Raw genomic sequence first — 17,210 nt, 5'->3', positions numbered from 1 at the left:
AGGTGAATAAATTTTTCTAAAAATAGACAAATGTCATCTCTAGCTATGTGTTGTGAATTAACAGGGAAGACATTTTTGTATCCCAAATGAGGTGGGGCAATGTGGTCAAGACTTCCAGGGAAGGTTTAATAGTGTTCTGGGAAATAGAAGTAGAATAGCAGTATCTTACCTCCTCCCAAGGTAAACATATTCATTTGTGTTGTGTGTTCAGGGGTTTGGTGCAAATCTAATAGCATGTCGTTCTCCCAGAACTCTTAGGGCACTATAGGACTTCCTAAACATATACTTTGGAATCTAGATGTGGACACACAAATGCCAATTACCCTATGTTGTTGTCGTCGTCGTCATCATCATCATCATCATCATGATCATGATCATGATCATCATCTGTCAGCCAGAGGGATCTGGCCATGAATGGAAAGAGCAGTGGATTGCTTCTGCAGTGGACTCAGATTTCTAGTTCTGTGTCACTCACTAGCTGAGCAATCTTGGTATTTTCAAAGATGAGAGAGTATTCTAGCTCTGGTGCTCTGTGATAAACAGTGTTACTGTCTGAGGGGAGGAATCAGCCCACCTGGGAGGCAGGGTCCAGTTGCAAATGTGTACGATTTGTGTTTGCAAGATGGTCAGGCTTGCACTGTGATAAAGCGTTGATGGAGGTAGCAAGGATATCGGGGAGCAGAGGGAGAAGAGGGGTTTTCTGTGGAGGATGGCTCACACTTTCTAGCCACTCCCTGACACTCCAAGGCCGCCAAAGTAATGTCCATTACCCAACATGTGCATGGTGAAATTTACCAGCCATCCCTTCTTCTATTTTCCTCTTGATTTCTAGGAGAAATACTGGAGTGCTTTGATTTTTGGGAGAATATGGAACCTCTAAGTAAAAGAGCCTTTCATTCTAGATTTAACCAACTCATCCCCATGTAGCATGAATATGAGTCCTCGGGCAAGCATCCAGGACATCTTGTTTTGAATATGAAATGTATATTGACGTTTTAAAAGAATTGTGTTACATTTTTTTAGTGTAATCAGCAACTCCCATTTATTGAGCACCTCCTTGCTATGTAAATACATTACCTCTAATCCTCTCAACAATCCCACAAAGTAGGTGCCATTATCCTCATTTTATAGGAAATGAGGCTTAGAGAGGTGAAGTAACTTGTCCAAGCCCCCAAATTAGTGAGTGGTGGAACCGAAGTTTCAAAGCTTATGCTTTCTTATCAGTGTTTCTCAAACACTGCTCATCATAACACATTATTATGTCGAAAAATAAATTTAGTAAGTCACCATCAACTTTTAAAGAATGAAATAGAATGGAATAGAGATCATTAGCATGTATCATCTTATATAATAAAGGCAAGCATTGCTCTGTAAAGTTTATATTTCATAGATATGCACATAAACAAGTCCATGTTCCCTGGGTCATGATTTCAAATGTATTTCTTGCTGTGGATTGAAGTTTGAGAACTACTGCAGCACTCCAACTGCCTCTGATAGAGAGTTGAAGCAGTTTGTTCAGTTTGAATAATAATGGCTAGCATTTATGGGATTCTTACTATTATCAACATTGTGCTAAGAGCTTTCGTAGATTATCTTGTTTCATCTTTACAACAAACCCGTCTCATTCCCATTTTACTGGGAAAGGGATGAGGAACTGGGGCTTAAGGAGAAGTTAATTACATGGCTCCAGTTTATACGCCAATAGGAAAGCTAGAATATAAACCCAGACCTCTGGGACAGCAGAGTCTTGTGCCCCTAACTACTGCTTTCCACCGCCTGGGTGGGCTGGTATGTTATAGGTGGGAGTGGCTATTAAAAATATGTCCACAGGTGGGTGAGCAAATGTGGTTTGTACATACAGTAGAATATTGTTCAGGCATTGAAAAGGAATGAAGTTCTGATTCATGCCACTACATGGATGAACCTTGAAGGCATCATGCTGAATGAAATAAGCCAGACACAAAAAGACGAACATTGCATGATTCCACTTACATGAAATAGCTAGGAAAAGCAACTTCATAGAGACAGTAAGTCGAATAGTGGCTACTAGGGGCCAGGGAGAAGGCAGGATGGGAAGTTAGGGAGTTTATGCTTGATGAGTATAGAGTTTCTGTTTGGAGTGATGAAGTTTTGGTAATGGATGGTGGTGATGGTAGCACAGCATTGTGAATGTAATTAATACCACCAAATTTATATATATATATATATATCCTAAATAAAAGTAAAAAACAAACAAACAGATGTATTCACAGAAATACCTTGGATCTGATTCTGAGAGAGGTGTGGTGAGGTGGAATATGCTTATCAGATGCATGGAGTGAAGTGAAACTGACACATGCTTTGGTGGCCATGAGTTGACCAAACCTGAATGTTCCAGTTGCCTTTGAGCCAGTTGTGGGCTCCACAGTCTGTCTGGATTCAAATCCTGGCTCTCTCATTTACTGTGTGACCTTAGGCAGTCGCTTAGCCTCTCTGTGCCTCAATTATTCAGTACTTACCTCATACATTATTGTGATGATTGAATGAGCTAATCGTTGCATTGCACAGTACTGATGCACAGAAAATAATCACTATATGTTAAATATTAATATTTCCCAGTTGCCTCTAAGAAACACTTACCTTCCGGAAGCACTTGAGACATCAGTTCTACCTGGAGAGACCCTCCTTGTCTCAGGTCCTCAGTTGCTATCTTTTCCCACTGTAGAGACTCCATTTCTTTCATGTTAGCTAAACCCTGGCTTAACTCCAGAGATGCATGAATCCTCTTAAATAGAAGAATGCTCTCCTCTTTACTGTGAGATCCTTTTTTATGTCGCTTGATGTTGACGATCCTGCTCTGAGTCTAAGAGAAGGAGAGTAGGGGTGGAGGCACACAGCATTTACTCCAGGAGCTATGCCCGCAAGATTTCTGTGAGAGTTCATTCCTTCTATGCCTTCCTGTCCCGCAGACTTATGCTGATGGTTTTAAATCTGTTAAGAATGATTGCTTCTTTACATTGAATCCCCGCTTTTTTATTCAAGCCCATTTTCTATAAGAGGAATTCCATATGAACGTAATTTCGTCAAAGTCAGCTTATATTCATTTACTTTAACAAATGAGGTTTCTAATATAGCAGTTCCTTTCCCTTTCCTTCCTTTCCTTCCCTCAACGTCATGTTCCCTCCCCAACCCAAAACCCTTCCTACTGTAAAGACGAGAAACCAGTAGTCCTCTTCATCCAGGAATTGGTCATACCAGGGACTGAGCATCTGAAACCCAAACACAACACAAGTATTATGACGTGAGTGATCAGCTCACTGCGTCTCTTCAGCTTGTGTCACCTCAGAGCAGAGTACACTACATACAGATTTTGGACACTAATTTGGAGATTCAGTGAAACATCAAACACCAGCCATGACCAACCAAGAGCCACTCCTTTCCCTCTCTGAATATGGCAGCCCACATAACCTCTCTCTATCTCAGAGAACAATAATCAATATTTACTTAAGAGAGAAAACAATTTACTCAAGGACAATTACTTGACATCTGTATAGTGCTTCATTCCTTTCCAAAGCACTATCTCATTTAATTCTCAGAACAGCTTTAAAAGCCAAGTATCTCCTTTTGGGGTATGTGTTTACTCCTATATCTCTCATTTAAAGACCTTATCCATTTGTGAAGAACATCTCATGACATTAAAACAAACAAAACAGGGAAGCGGACTTGGCCCAGTGGTTAGGGTGTCCGTCTACCACATGGGAGGTCCACAGTCAAACTCCCGGCCTCCTTGACCCGTGTGCAGCTGGCCCATGTGCAGTGCTGATGTGCGCAAGGAGTGCCGTGCCACGCAGGGGTGTCCCCCGTGTAGGGGAGCCCCACGCGCAAGGAGTGCACCCCATAAGGAGAGCCGCCCAGCATGAAAGAAAGTGCAGCCTGCCCAGGAATGGCGCCACACACACGGAGAGCTGACACAACAAGATGACGCAACAAAAAGAAACACAGATTCCCGTGCCGCTGACAACAACAGAAGCAGACAAAGAAGAAGATGCAGCAAATAGACACAGAGAACAGACAATGGGGGGGGGGGAGGGGAGAGAAATAAATAAATAAATAAATCTTTAAAAAACAAACAAACAAAACAAAACCTATGAGTCAGTGCTTAGCTATTTATTTGATAAGTATTTTCCAAGTGCCTCTTTTGCACCAAATTGCTGGGAATGTAGAGATCAATATACTATAAGCCATGTTCGCAAGGAACTCATCTTCCAGCCTGATGAGCTTCATGGCATGCCATGACAGAGATATGAACTAAGATCTCTGCGAGCAGAGAGGAGGGAATGCTGATTTCTACTTGGGTCAGGGAGATCCAGGAAGAATCCATAAAGGCAAGGATATCTGAACCAGAATTTGGACCTTGTAGGATAAGTAGAAGCTCGTCATAGGGAAATAGAGCAAAAGCGTTCCAGGCAGTGGAAGAGCTTATGCAAAGGCACAGAAATGGGAAAGGGTATATTTGAGAACACTGAGTACTCCAGTGTGGCTGAAACATAGTATTCTTGAAAAGAGCATGGGATATGAGGGAGTGGCAAGAAATGAGGCCAGGAATGTTGGCTGGGACTATACATGAGGGACTTAATACCTTGCTAAGTAGTCATGATTTTGCAATGAGTTGCAAGCAGTTTTTAAAAAATGTAAGATTGTATCCATAAAGCATCCCTAGTCATGCTGCTGAAAGGTGAATTTAAGGACATGTGTCTTATTTCTTTATCAGATTTCCTGGGTTCCTGGGGAACTGGTGTGAAATATGTTCCTGAGAGAATTCAGCTCAATGATTGAATATTAGAAATACATAATGTAGTATAACACTACTGACTAATAGAAAACTCTCAATATATATAAATATGAATAACAAATAGATATATGTGAAATGAATACCCTATAAATATCTCTTTGAGCTTAAAAAATTATGAGTAATAACAAATAAATGATCAAGTTGATTTTTAAAGAAATAGTACTTAATAGAGGATTTCCATTAGAGGAAATAATCAGATATAAGGCAAACAGTAACAAATTAGCTAATAACTGTAAGAAAACAGTATCCAAAAATCCTGTAATTTTTTGGTTAGGATTCATTAGGGCTTTCTTTAGAATTAGCTTATCTGTCACCTGGCCTCTTTTCACAGCAGTGTGTGATATAGACCAAGTGTCTGCAATTTTTTCCTGTAAAGGGTCAGGTAGGGAAACAGACTTGGCCCAGTGGTTAGGGCATCCGCCTACCACATGGGAGGTCCGCGGTTCAAACTCCGGGCCTCCTTGACCCGTGTGGAGCTGGCCCATGTGCAGTGCTGATGTGTGCAAGGAGTGCCCTGCCACGCAGGGGTGTCCCCTGCATAAGGGAGCCCCACGCGCAAGGAGTGCGCCCTGTAAGGAGAGCCGCCCAGCGCAAAAGAAAGTGCAGCCTGCCCAGGAATGGTGCCACATACACAAAGAGCTGACACAACAAGATGATGCAACAAAAAGAAACACAGATTCCCGTGCCGCTGACAACAGGAGTGGACAAAGAAACAAGATGCAGCAAATACACACAGAGAACAGACAACTGGGGTGGGGTGGGAGGGAAGAGAAAGAATGAAAGAAATAAATCTTAAAAAAAAAAAAAAAAGGGCCAGGTAGTAAATATTTGAGGCTTTGTGGGCCATATGGTCTCATTGCTAAACTCTAACATTGTAGCATGAAAGCAGCCACAGACAGGGCATAAAGTAATGGGCGTGGCTGTATTCCAAAGAAGCTAAATTTTATTGGGAAATTTAAATTTAAAATTCATATAGTTTCCATATGTCACAAAATATTCTTCTTTTGATTTTTTCCAACCATTTAAAAATGTAAAATCATTCTTGCTTGCTGGCCACACAAATATAGACTGGAGCTGGATTTGGCCCGTGGGTGATAGTTTGTTGATGCTGCAATAGAATGAGCATGAATCTGGACACTAGTTCAGCATTTGTCAGGAAACAGCAGTGAGACCTGAGACCATGGTCCATCATCTGGACAATGGCAAGGGAAGGGGAGGAGCCTCTAAGGTCCTGTCTTGTTCTAAAGTTCTGTGGGTTTAATAAAGAGTTGGAAGAGGACAAACATTCGTGTTTCTTCTCCTTGCTAGACACTGTACGTGCAGCATCTTTCTGTGAATGAAGCATTATAATCCCCACACACAGATGAGGAAATCAAGTATCAGAGGGGCCCAGCAACTTTCTAGCTAAGAATAAACAATTTGAAAGGGGAGAATTGAAATTCAAACTAACTTCTGTCTGTACTTCTCACTAAATTTCTTCTTCATCTCAGACTTCCTCTTTATCAAATTAAGGAATTTTTAGTTTAATTTCTTGTTACACAATTTAGTCTTTTGCACATCACTGTCAGTTTCTATGGAACCCTTTACTCTGGCTATTTCAGCACCTTCACTCAGTTGTCCCCTCCTCAGTTCGAACAAACAGCACGTTTTTAGGCTGATGCTCTGGCTTCAAGGTTCATACACTCTTCTCTCCACCTGTTTGCCCCTTCCAATACAATATCTTAAACATATCTCTAAACTTACCAAATTCACAAATAGAATAATAAAATATGATCTTTGTCCCAACCCCCATTTTACATAGACAAAGAAGCCTAGAGAAATGAAAGCATGTTGAATTTGAGTTTACCCAAGACCACAGAGCTAAGTGTGGACAGAGCCTGGACTTAAACCATTAGTTTTCCCTCTGTTCCATGCAGGTGCTGTTTCCTTATCAGTGAGTCAGAAGTCAGAAGACAGACAAACTGGTTGGCATGCCATCGGTACTCAACAGAGGTTTAGTGAATATTTGGAGGATGAACAGATGGAGAAAAGTCAGAGGTTTCTCAGAGTTATTCATCTCAAACTAGGTAAGATCTTTGGCACAAGAAAAAAAGTGGGTCATTTCCAACTGGGATTGATTAACTCATGCATTCAACAAATATCTATTGAACCAGGCAATGTTCTTGAAAAAATAGACAAAAATCCCTGCCATCATATTGTAAGGAGAAAGAAAATAAACAAAAGAAGTTTGTAAACACACACACATGTGTACATATACAAACATATATACATAATATATAGCTATTAGAAATATAATACAAACATATGTACATTAATGATGTATATTATATGCACATGTACACATATGTACATTGTAAGGATTATACATGTCATCGATAGACAATTGATCAGATAGATAGATATGAGAGAGAGTGAGAAATCCTCAGGAGGCAAACTCAGGAGGTGGTGTGGAACTTTTATATAAAGTGGCCATTGTAGGCCACTGAGGTGACTCTTGGGTGAAGACCTAGGAAGTGACACAGTGGTTCAGGTGCCTGCACATTACACACAGCTCAGTGGAGATGGCCATATGCCTGGCATGGCTGAAGAGTAGAGCAGAAGGGGGAAAGAAACAGATGAAACAAGACAACAGGGAGGTGGAATGCAGATCATGTAGGCCCTTGTCAGGCCTTACAAGCCAAGAAATTTGGAATTTACACTAAGACAAAAAGCCATCTGTTTTCAAGGTCTCATTTTTCTTTGCCTGTTTTCAAGTAAATTACAAGATTTATGTTTTAACAGCATCACTGTGGCTGGTGTGGACACAAGTCAACAGGCAAAAAAGGTTTTGCTACAGGGATGTGCTAATAAGGGAAACATAATCCTAGCCTGAGCCTCAACAAAGGGCAGGGTTGTCATGAATTGAGAATTGTGCAAAGGAAAGCTTTGGCTGTGGATCCACTGGCTGAGGCCCAGGGCACTAGGGCATTCTCTGGTCTGACACCACTCAGATGTGCAACCTTCATTAATTGTTGCTGGTGGGAAATCATGCTGGTTGGAAATCATGCTGGCTGGAAATCATGCTGGACTTAAGAGTCAAGAACTCTTGAGTTCTGATCCTGGTTCATCCACTAGCCAGCTATAAGTCTTTGAAAGAACTCACCCTCTGAGTCTAATTTTCCTCTTGCATACAAAAGAGGTGACAATACTACCCTGCCTGCCTCTCGGAGGCACTAAGAGGCATACAGAAGGCAATGTGAATGTGCTTTATAATGAATGTACTTTAAGATGCACTAAGTCCTTGGCTGTGTAGGCCCATTTGCCCCTCTAGAGCCTCCTCTCCCCTTCTTCACCCTGCTGTGCCTTGGGAGATAAATCACATCAGTAGGCTCCCTTATCCTCTGGTTGGTTTCATCCAGTAAGGAGCCTGGCAGGAGAGTGAGGATGGAGTATTGATACCCCAGCTCCGTTCCTGCCAGATCAGTGGGGATTGGCAGCATCCCTATATAAAGATTATAGCTTCTGCCAAGTGTCCCACTCCACACAGCTCTTTCCCTCCTGGTGCTGGCAGCTGCTTCCTCTCTTTACTCTTCAGGCTAAGAGTGATAAGGGTGCCTTCTCTTACTGTCCTGGGAGTATTGCACTATCTCCCATGGCTTCCCTACATCCTGTCCATTCCTTTGTAAGTTGTTCTTTTGATTCACTCTCCATCTGTTACCCAGCTTCACTCTGCTATTTGTTTTCATATATATATACTTTTTGATTTTTTTTAGAGATACTTAGATTACATAAATGTTTCATACATGAAAAATATAGGGGATTCCTCTATGCCCCCACTCCCTTCCCCTCCCACATTTTCCCACATTCACAGCATCCTTCATTAGTGTGGTACATTTTTACAATTGATGAACATATTTTGGAGCACTGCCACTAAGCACGGATTATAGTTTCTATTGTAGTTTACACACTCGGCCTGAGCAATTTTGTAAGTTATGACAAGATATATAATGGCCTGTGTCTGTCATAACAATGTCATTCAGGATAATTCCCAAGTCCTGAAAATGCCCCATATTATACCTATTTTTCCCTCTCCCTCCCCTCAGAACTTCTGGTAGCCACTGTCTCCACATCAATGATAAAAGTTCTTCCATTGCTAGAATCACAGTAAGTCTATAGTAGAATAACTGTAAGTGTACTCTAGTCTATTGTTCCTTCCCCGATCCTGAGGATTCTGGGATAGTGATGCCCACTTTGCCTCTAATTGACAAGGGGCTTAGATCCCATGGGGCAGATGGATGGGACTATCTTGCTTGCTGTTGCAGACTCTACAATAGTCAGGTTTTACTACTCAGTGCTTTGGGCCTCACTTCCAGTGAGTCTTCAAGATATTTTATCTAATGTTTTGGGTTAAGAATAATTGACTCAAAATTGGCCATTTCCCTTCTCACTAGTCAGGAAAGAGAGACCCTGCATTTCAATACAGGATGCTTAAATCTGAATTTTCAAAGCTTCTCTTGATAGAACACTCTCAGGGTCATGGTTTTGGGAGACTTCTTGTAAGGAGGAAGCAAAGAAAGAATAGATGGTAGATATTGACCATCTCTCCCCAACTTCCCAGGTCATTCTATTTTGGAGTTTTAATCAGTTCTTGGGAATTTGTGTGACTTGCTCCTAAGAGATCAACCAGCCCTTCAATTTGTGAAGGTTTATGTGGGTAATTATATAGTTAATTTAGCCAGTATGAATGAGCAGGCAGAATTTGAGGTCAGTCTTGACCTAATCTGCCAGATAGTAACCCATTTCTAAGAAGCCTGGCCTACCTTGCAGATCTCCTTCTGGGCTTTGGGAATCCAGGGGTTCACATCCCCAGAAGGCAGCATCTCCTTCAGGCCCTGAATGGTTTGGAATTTAAGTGGTAGGCGTGAACCAATCTGTTCACTTAGGTAGAGCTTGCAGATCCTGTCGCCCAGGATGTGCCGATGGACAGCATTCCCATTCTGCCTGTTACTCATGAGGACACTGAGGAAATAGTGCAGATCTTGCCAGAGGTCCAGGAGTTGGGTCTCTACTTTCAAATTCTGCTTCTTCAGGTGGTCACGGAAGGGATTCCCTGCATAGGCATCAGCACACAAGGCCCAGTGGGTGTACCTTAAAGAGAGACTTTGCTTGATTGCCTTCTTGAGTGTCATCTGGGAAGAGTGACTGATGATGGGGCTGACAGTACTCAGGTGGGTAGAAAACTTTGTCTCAAAGACACCCTCCATGTGGAGGTGGTTTTTGGCTTTCTTCTTTTTGCTTGACCTCTTGGTACAGTGAAAATTCTTTTCCAGGGGACTGATCTTTCTTTCCTTTTTATGGGCCACTTTCAGGGAAGGCATTTGTTTAACCACGTTCTCCTGAGGCCATAGATCTTGTGGGGGCAGAGTGGCAGTGTTTGGCTTGGAGTGAATGGGTGGCTGTTCCATTTCCAGAGACCAAGAGCTATGGCCTATCAACTGCCACAGCTTCTTTTTGTTCTTCCTGCTCGAATACCATTTCTGGGGCTGGTGACTCTTCTTGATGCTCATGTTTAGAGGGAGTCCTCCCATGTGAGCGTAGCAAATACTGCACAGGCGAGTCTCATATTCCTGCATCAGACCATGGCATGATTCCTCCTTAGCCATGCTCATCTTGGCGTGGGTATAAAAGTTGGGGAGCCAGTAGCTCTGGAGTTTGAACAGAGCCACTTTCTGCATGTGACTCAGAAGCTCTCTCCTGGTGGTTGACTGTTTTGGATTCCAAATGGAGAGGTTCAGGAGGGCCTCTGAAAACAATGTAGAGAGATGAAGGGTGAAAATGATGAAGGGTGGTGGTAATGTGATATTAGATTGATTTCTGATTTTTTTCCGAATGTTTTTGTGTATGGCATTTCATTAGTTCTTCACTCAACTCTTGGATATGGATAGTCAAATACATCAATGACACCTTTTTAGGTTTCCTCATATACTGTGGTCACTTTCTCTGGTTACCTGCCTTCTTCCTCATAGAAATGCCATTTTATGGAAGTATTAGATATTTGTTTGTTTGTTTTTTGGGATTTTATTTTAGACTATTGGATATAAAGTAAAGCAAAAACCATAGGAAAAAAATGTTTAAGAAAAAGAGACAAGTACCTCTGAATGGGGTTCCTCAGGGTCAGATCTAACCAGAGAAGGGGGTTTGGACTGGATAATTTGAAGGAGGCCTTACTAGCCCTGAATTTAGTGTCATCAATTCAAAAAGACCTATATCAATAAAGAGCAGTGTGACTATTCCTAAATGGCAGACCTTTTAGAACATATTGGTATTTGGATTAGGAATGTATCCTCATTTAATAAATTTAAATTTGGATAAGCTGGATGTTCTAGAGCAGGAGTTGATAAACTTTTAATATGATGGACAAGATAGTAAATATTTCAAGCTTTGTGGGCCACATATAGTCTCTGTGGTATAGTCATCTGCCTCGGTTTTTTAACTCCTTAAAAATGAAAAAAAAAAAAAAGAAACACATACACCTTCTTATCATGCAGGCCACATGGACCACATTTGGGTCATGAACTTTAGTTTGTTCTAGAGAGCCCTAATTTAAAAAAAAAAATTAAAGAGCCCTGCAGACTTAGAAGTTATCCTATTCCTATCCAATTCCTCTTCACTCCCCACAGCTAACTTACACTGGCAGCCAACAGCTCATGAAGAAGCACTGGCTGCCCCGATAGACAGGAAACTGAAAAGGAGGCAGGTCTGCAATGCAAAAGGCTGAGGGTTATCAGATGCTAGATTGGTTTTTTATTGTTACACTCCCCCCAAGGATTTCCTCTCAAATATACATTATAATCTTACTGATGTTCATGTTGCAGAGAGTCACCACCTTGGAACCCTCCTGCAGATGGGTGGCCTTCAGCACAAGCAGGAGGGACAGGTAGTGGTCTCTCCGTTCCAGGTCCAACTCATCTATGCTCAGGATCTTCTCAGCAAGGATCCAGAAATCTACCAGCTCTTCACCTACAGATCAGACAAGGTAGGCACAGAGCTGCACCCCAATCTTGCTCCTTTGGCAGGTGCATCTGGGTGGAGCAAATGATATCCCCCACCAGCTTGCTGTACTGCCTCAAACATCACCACTAGTCACTCTTTGGAGTAAAGTCTCAACTCAGAAAAGCCCTAATGTGTGTGGGTGTGGGAGAGGGTGGCTTGAGGGCACAGGGAGAGAACAGGTCAGGGACTTAAAGGATAGAGCTCTTTTGTGATTTTTTAAATTAGAAAACTGCTATTTTAGAGAAAACTGCAAGACTCTGAGATGGATCATGAGACATTTGAGTTTTGTCTGAAAAATGAGGATCAGGAAAAGAAAACATTTCCTCGATCATGGATCCAGATCAGCCTGCAGAAGCACACAGGTGCCAAAGGCTATCCCCATTTCTCAACTTTGCCAGGGCTAACCTTTGAGTGACAAATTGAAATACACAATCTGTTCAGTTCTTCCCTACCTGCTTCCTGGAAACTCAGAATTTTACCCCTATAGTAGGGCTTGTTCCTGGGCTGAACTATAGTGTCATTCAGAGCCAGCTGCCAGCCTTCTAGCAACTGCTGGACCCAACAGAACAGGAAATAGAAGGTTGCCAGCCTGTGTTTCCCAACACTTTCACCATAGAGATATATTGTTTTTTTCCCCCTGTCTGACTACCAGCCAGTGGTGGTTCTGTGAGGCATGGACTTGCCGTTCTTGTTCACCCCTATATCCCTAACTATCAGCAAGGTGCCATAGTGGTACTCAATAGATAGCGTTAAATAAGTGAATGACAGGAACCCCGGTTGCTTTTACTTAACCTACACCATGAACCTCAGTTTTCACAGACTTATCCCAACTACGTTACCAAGCATTTAAAAACTATTTACCACAAACATACCTAACTGCAAATTGGCGTTCTAGGCATCCTGGAAATAGTTAAGGACTTGAAGAGGCCCCAAGGACACCTCTGAGCACCCACCTGCACTGCTTTTGAGGAAGGAGCAGAAGCGCCACATCCCTCTGACTCCGCCAATGCATTTCTGGAGTAGCCACTGGTCTGCCTTTCTCCATCTTATCATCTTGGCTGCAAGAAATGCCCACAGTAAGAGAGAAAGGATGAACTCTTCTCCCAGCCCTCTCTCAGCCTTGCACACAGCCACACCCCCACTTGATTGGTGTGCATGAGGAAAAGTGGCGACCCCTTAGATGAACTGATTATGCAGTGCTTTTGCAGGTGGCATCAGACGTTCCGTCTGCCATGATGATAGGTGGCATGTTAGGGACCCACAAGTGTGCATGCAATCCACACTCAAAAATGTCCTCCAGCAAAGCGACAGCAATTTGGCCATTAGGGTGCATTTTAATCCAGTTTTCCTAATACTTACATTGAAAGAAGGAGTTGAGTATTGGGAATGATTTGTTATAACATTTTACTCTGTGGATGCTCTTGAATCTTAACTTCTCCTGGTATAGAATATACTTAATTTCCTTTGGCTAATGGGCAGGCTACTAATTCAATCCTGGTTGGGAATTTTATTCATGCTTTTTAAAAACAAATATTTATTATATGCCTACTAAGTGTCAGGCACTGTTCTAAATGCTTGGGGTGCATCAGCAAACATCCCTGCCCTCAAGAAGCTTATATTCTAGTAAACAGACAGTAAGCAATGAACATAACAAAATAAGTGTGTTATCAAATCTTACAAGTTATGAGTACTGAAGAAAAAAGACAAAGTAGAACAGGGTAAAGGGAATTGGGGATGCTGAGGGCAGCGTTGGAGAAGTGGGTAGGTTATAGTATTAACCAGGGTCATTCAGATGGGCTTTATTGAGAAGGTAAAATTTGCACCAAGATTTGAGTAGGTGAGAGAGGGAGCCAAGTGGATATCTGGAGGAAGAGCACGGCAGAAGGAGGGAACTGCAGTGTAACATCCCAGGGAGTGAATGTGTCTGGCATTATTTGAGGACCCACAAGGAGCCCAACGTGGCTGGATGGAGTAAGCCAGGGGGAGAGTAAGAAATGAGGTCCAAGAGAAAATGGGGCTAGGTCTCTAGGATCTTGAGGGCCACTGTAGGGAGTTTGGATTTCATTCTGAGATAGGAGCCATTGGAGGGGGTTGAGGGGATGAGCAGAGGAGTGATGTGATGTGACTTCCAGGAGTATAAGAGTAGAAGCAGGGAGACTAATTCAGAGATGAGTACAGTGCCCAGGTGAGAAATGAAGTTGGCTCAGACCAGAATGGTAGCAGTGAGATTTGTTTGGTTCTGGATATATTTCAGGCAATTTTACTGTGTTCTTTTGGTCACCAATAATTCTCTCATTTCTGGCTGCAGAGAAATAAAGAACTCAGTCCATCTGACCCCTACTTACTGCTCTAGGTACCAATTTTTCAGCCCAAGATTTCACGCACTGCCACAAGATGAGCTGGGTGACCTGCATGTCTAAAGCTAAAAAGGAAGCCAGAATTTGTACTATAATGTAGACTGACAAGCACAGGATTGTTTTGCAGGCTGGATTCCCATGTATCTACACACATGTGCACATGCTTGCACACACACACATAGGCACACATGCTTACCTCCTTCTGGGGACTTAATGAAACTGATGAGTTCCTGACAGAGAATGTACTGGAAACATAAGTTGGTCTTACAGAAAAAAGGTAACCGGTATTTTTCCAACCAGGTCAATAATCCTTTGTACTTGGCAATCTAGTTCAAACAAAATAGGAATGGAAAAGAGATATGGAAAGGTGAAGAAATGCAACTTATCAAGGGGGCAATTAATAGCCTCATATTCACAAAATTTGGCCTGGAGGAGAGGAAATGTTGAAAAATAAAATCGGAGAAGAGGCAGCTGGTGCTGAGGCTCCCAAAGGAGTGAATGGATTGGTAGGAAGGAAAGTCTTGGTCTATCATAAAAAAAAAATTCTTCCTTATTCCTGGGTAATGTTGTTTAAAAGAAGATTCATATCCTGCTTGACAGAGAAAAAGTAGATGAGATTTGTGTCTGTGCTGTAAGGTCATAACTCTATCCAGCCTGCTTCTTTGTAAACACTCATAATTTCTCAAATGCCCCTAATATAAACTGAAAAAAATGTTCAGAAACCCACAGACTCACATACAACATTATTCAGATAACAGCATGGATCCCCAAGGACTTGAGCCACCAGAGAAGGGAGAAAAAAATTTTTTAAATTGTGTTTCAAGGTTCTCCTAAGGAAATCAAATATAATAATCTAAGTGGAATGTCTTTCTCAGCTCTCCAGATCCTGGGGAACAAAATCTTGTTATAAGCAGAACTGAGAGCCATCTTTCTGGCCCCATGTGTCATTAGTAGGGTACATGAAAAGCACCAGTAGGCCTAAGTTCCACATAGTAGAAAAGGGGAATAAGAAAGGGGGACAGTGAGATGAGAAAGACAATAAACAAAGAAGAAGAAAATGTATAAAGAGAAAAAAATTATTGGGAGAAAGGTATACTTCTGGGAGAGAATGATTAAGTAGCCATTAGTAATTGCAGAACTTCATCTACATCTTATAATGCAAATGGTACACACACTCCACAAGGGTTCCCATTTCCTGTCCCAGACAATGAAATCAATTTCCAGACTCTTTCTAACTAAGCTTAATGTGCCCTCAAAGTTCTCCCCAACATAGCCCTTCAGACATAATATCTAACAATCAACATGGACGTGAGAGATGAATCCCATTGGCTAACTATGGACTAGGATACAAAAGAAAGAATTTACCAGCAATTGGTTGCTAAAGAGTTAAAACATTAAAAAGAAATGTCTACCTGGTTTGGTGCTGTTTGTTCTACTTACCTGCTTTACAGTTTCTTCCAGTCACCATTTGGTCGCCCTCTTCTTCTCCCAATCCACACTTCCACTTCTACCTCTCTTTCCCGTCCCCAAACCCACCATCATTAAAGAACCTTACTCACCAAGTCAAATGGTATTTCTGGCCACAAGCTCCACTGTGAATTTTCAACAGTGTAAAATGGTACCTGACCAAAGACCTGTAAAAGAAAGCTAAGAAACAGCCAAGGGGATAGTGCTTATCTTCATATATATGGCACAGTCCATTTGCAGCCAAAGGGTAAGACAGGTTCCACTGCTTTCCTATTCCAAGGGATGTGAATTTTTAAATTTACTCCACTGAATCACCTTATCTTGCACAGAAGCACCCCAGGGGGACTGATTTGCAAGATACATTTATATTTTGGCTCCCCCAGCCTCCAACCTGAGAGCCATCTTGCTTGTGCAAATGCCAAAGTCTGTGATACTAAAACCAATTGGCTTGTGCATTGCTTTATTCATTTTTTCCCCTGGACTTAGAAAATTAAAGCAAGGATGTAAAACCTTTTCATAATAATTGGATTTATATTTCCATAAAATCTTGGGCTGGATAAAGTACAGAGGATGGAAGATATGAGAATCAGGGGAACAAGTCACTTATGGAGCCATTGAGCACGTTCACAATTGATGAGTAATTCCAGGCTGCTGCCCTCTTTTGTCATGGAGAAGGACTGTTGCCTAGGCAACCAGCTTTAAGACTGCTTGGAAAGGGCTTCTAGGTTTACAGGTAACTAAGCTTAGCTATTGTCTCACTGTGGGCTCTGAAATGACTCCAAGTGTCCCAGAAGTGTTGAGGATAAACTAGAGGGCCTGAAGGCCCAGCTTCTGGCTGAGCACATCATGCCAGTCAATCTGTCCATCTCCCCAAGACTGATAAGCCCAAACATTTGCAGTCTGTGCTCTGCTCCTCCCCTCCCCCAACTTCTATCCCCTTTGTCTTTGGCTGAGAAATAATGAGGGAAGGTGACAGTGCTGCCTACATTTTACAAAGAGAAGTCTCTGAAGGAGACTCAGTTCTTGGTGATCCCTCCTGCTCTGCACTGGGTATTTGCACACCACGGCCTGCCTGGCGTATTAAGTAGTGGTAGTTAGGCGTACGCTAGGAGGTGTGTGGTAGACTGTGAGGTCATGAGACTCTCCACGACAGCTGTACCATGGAGGGCAGGAGGTGAGGGACAGCTTCACTGGGTCATGTTACGCTAGTCATTTAGCTTCTGAGATAAAAAGGGAATCTTTTTCACCTCACAAGGGGATTGTGGGGATTAAATGGGAATTAAATGGCAGCAGTTTGGAAATTGATAACAGTATTCAATGAGAAATATGGACGGATTCAAGATGGTAGAGGAGTAGCTCAGGCAGGGCACAGCTCTGGCAAAATAGGGGAGAAGGCATAGAAGTCATCTGAGGGAGCTGCCTTGGGGACTGACAGACCAGGAGAGTTCCACATGCATCATCTGAGGGTCTGGGGGTGGAGAGATGGAAAGGCCAAGGACAAAACGATGATTTGATACCCCCAC

The 17,210-nt window shown here is 42.3% G+C and overlaps 1 protein-coding gene across 1 annotated transcript in view; it reads right to left on the bottom strand.

Moving 5' to 3' along the window:
• The window catches only part of RGSL1 (regulator of G protein signaling like 1), a 103,757-nt gene that overhangs the window by 75,076 nt on the left and 11,471 nt on the right, over positions 1-17,210 (bottom strand). The window contains exons 3-9 of the mRNA XM_058309318.1: positions 15,780-15,854; positions 14,417-14,546; positions 12,817-12,921; positions 11,669-11,830; positions 9,631-10,613; positions 3,186-3,248; positions 2,620-2,842 (exon numbers count right to left, since the gene is read on the bottom strand). Of these exons, the coding sequence (XP_058165301.1) occupies positions 2,620-2,842; positions 3,186-3,248; positions 9,631-10,613; positions 11,669-11,830; positions 12,817-12,921; positions 14,417-14,546; positions 15,780-15,854 (1,741 nt within the window). The remainder of the gene's footprint in view (positions 1-2,619; positions 2,843-3,185; positions 3,249-9,630; positions 10,614-11,668; positions 11,831-12,816; positions 12,922-14,416; positions 14,547-15,779; positions 15,855-17,210) is intronic.

This window comes from Dasypus novemcinctus, chromosome 13, assembly GCF_030445035.2.
Source record: "Dasypus novemcinctus isolate mDasNov1 chromosome 13, mDasNov1.1.hap2, whole genome shotgun sequence".
Taxonomy (NCBI): Eukaryota; Metazoa; Chordata; class Mammalia; order Cingulata; family Dasypodidae; genus Dasypus; species Dasypus novemcinctus.
This window is presented reverse-complemented; position numbering and strand designations above follow the sequence as displayed.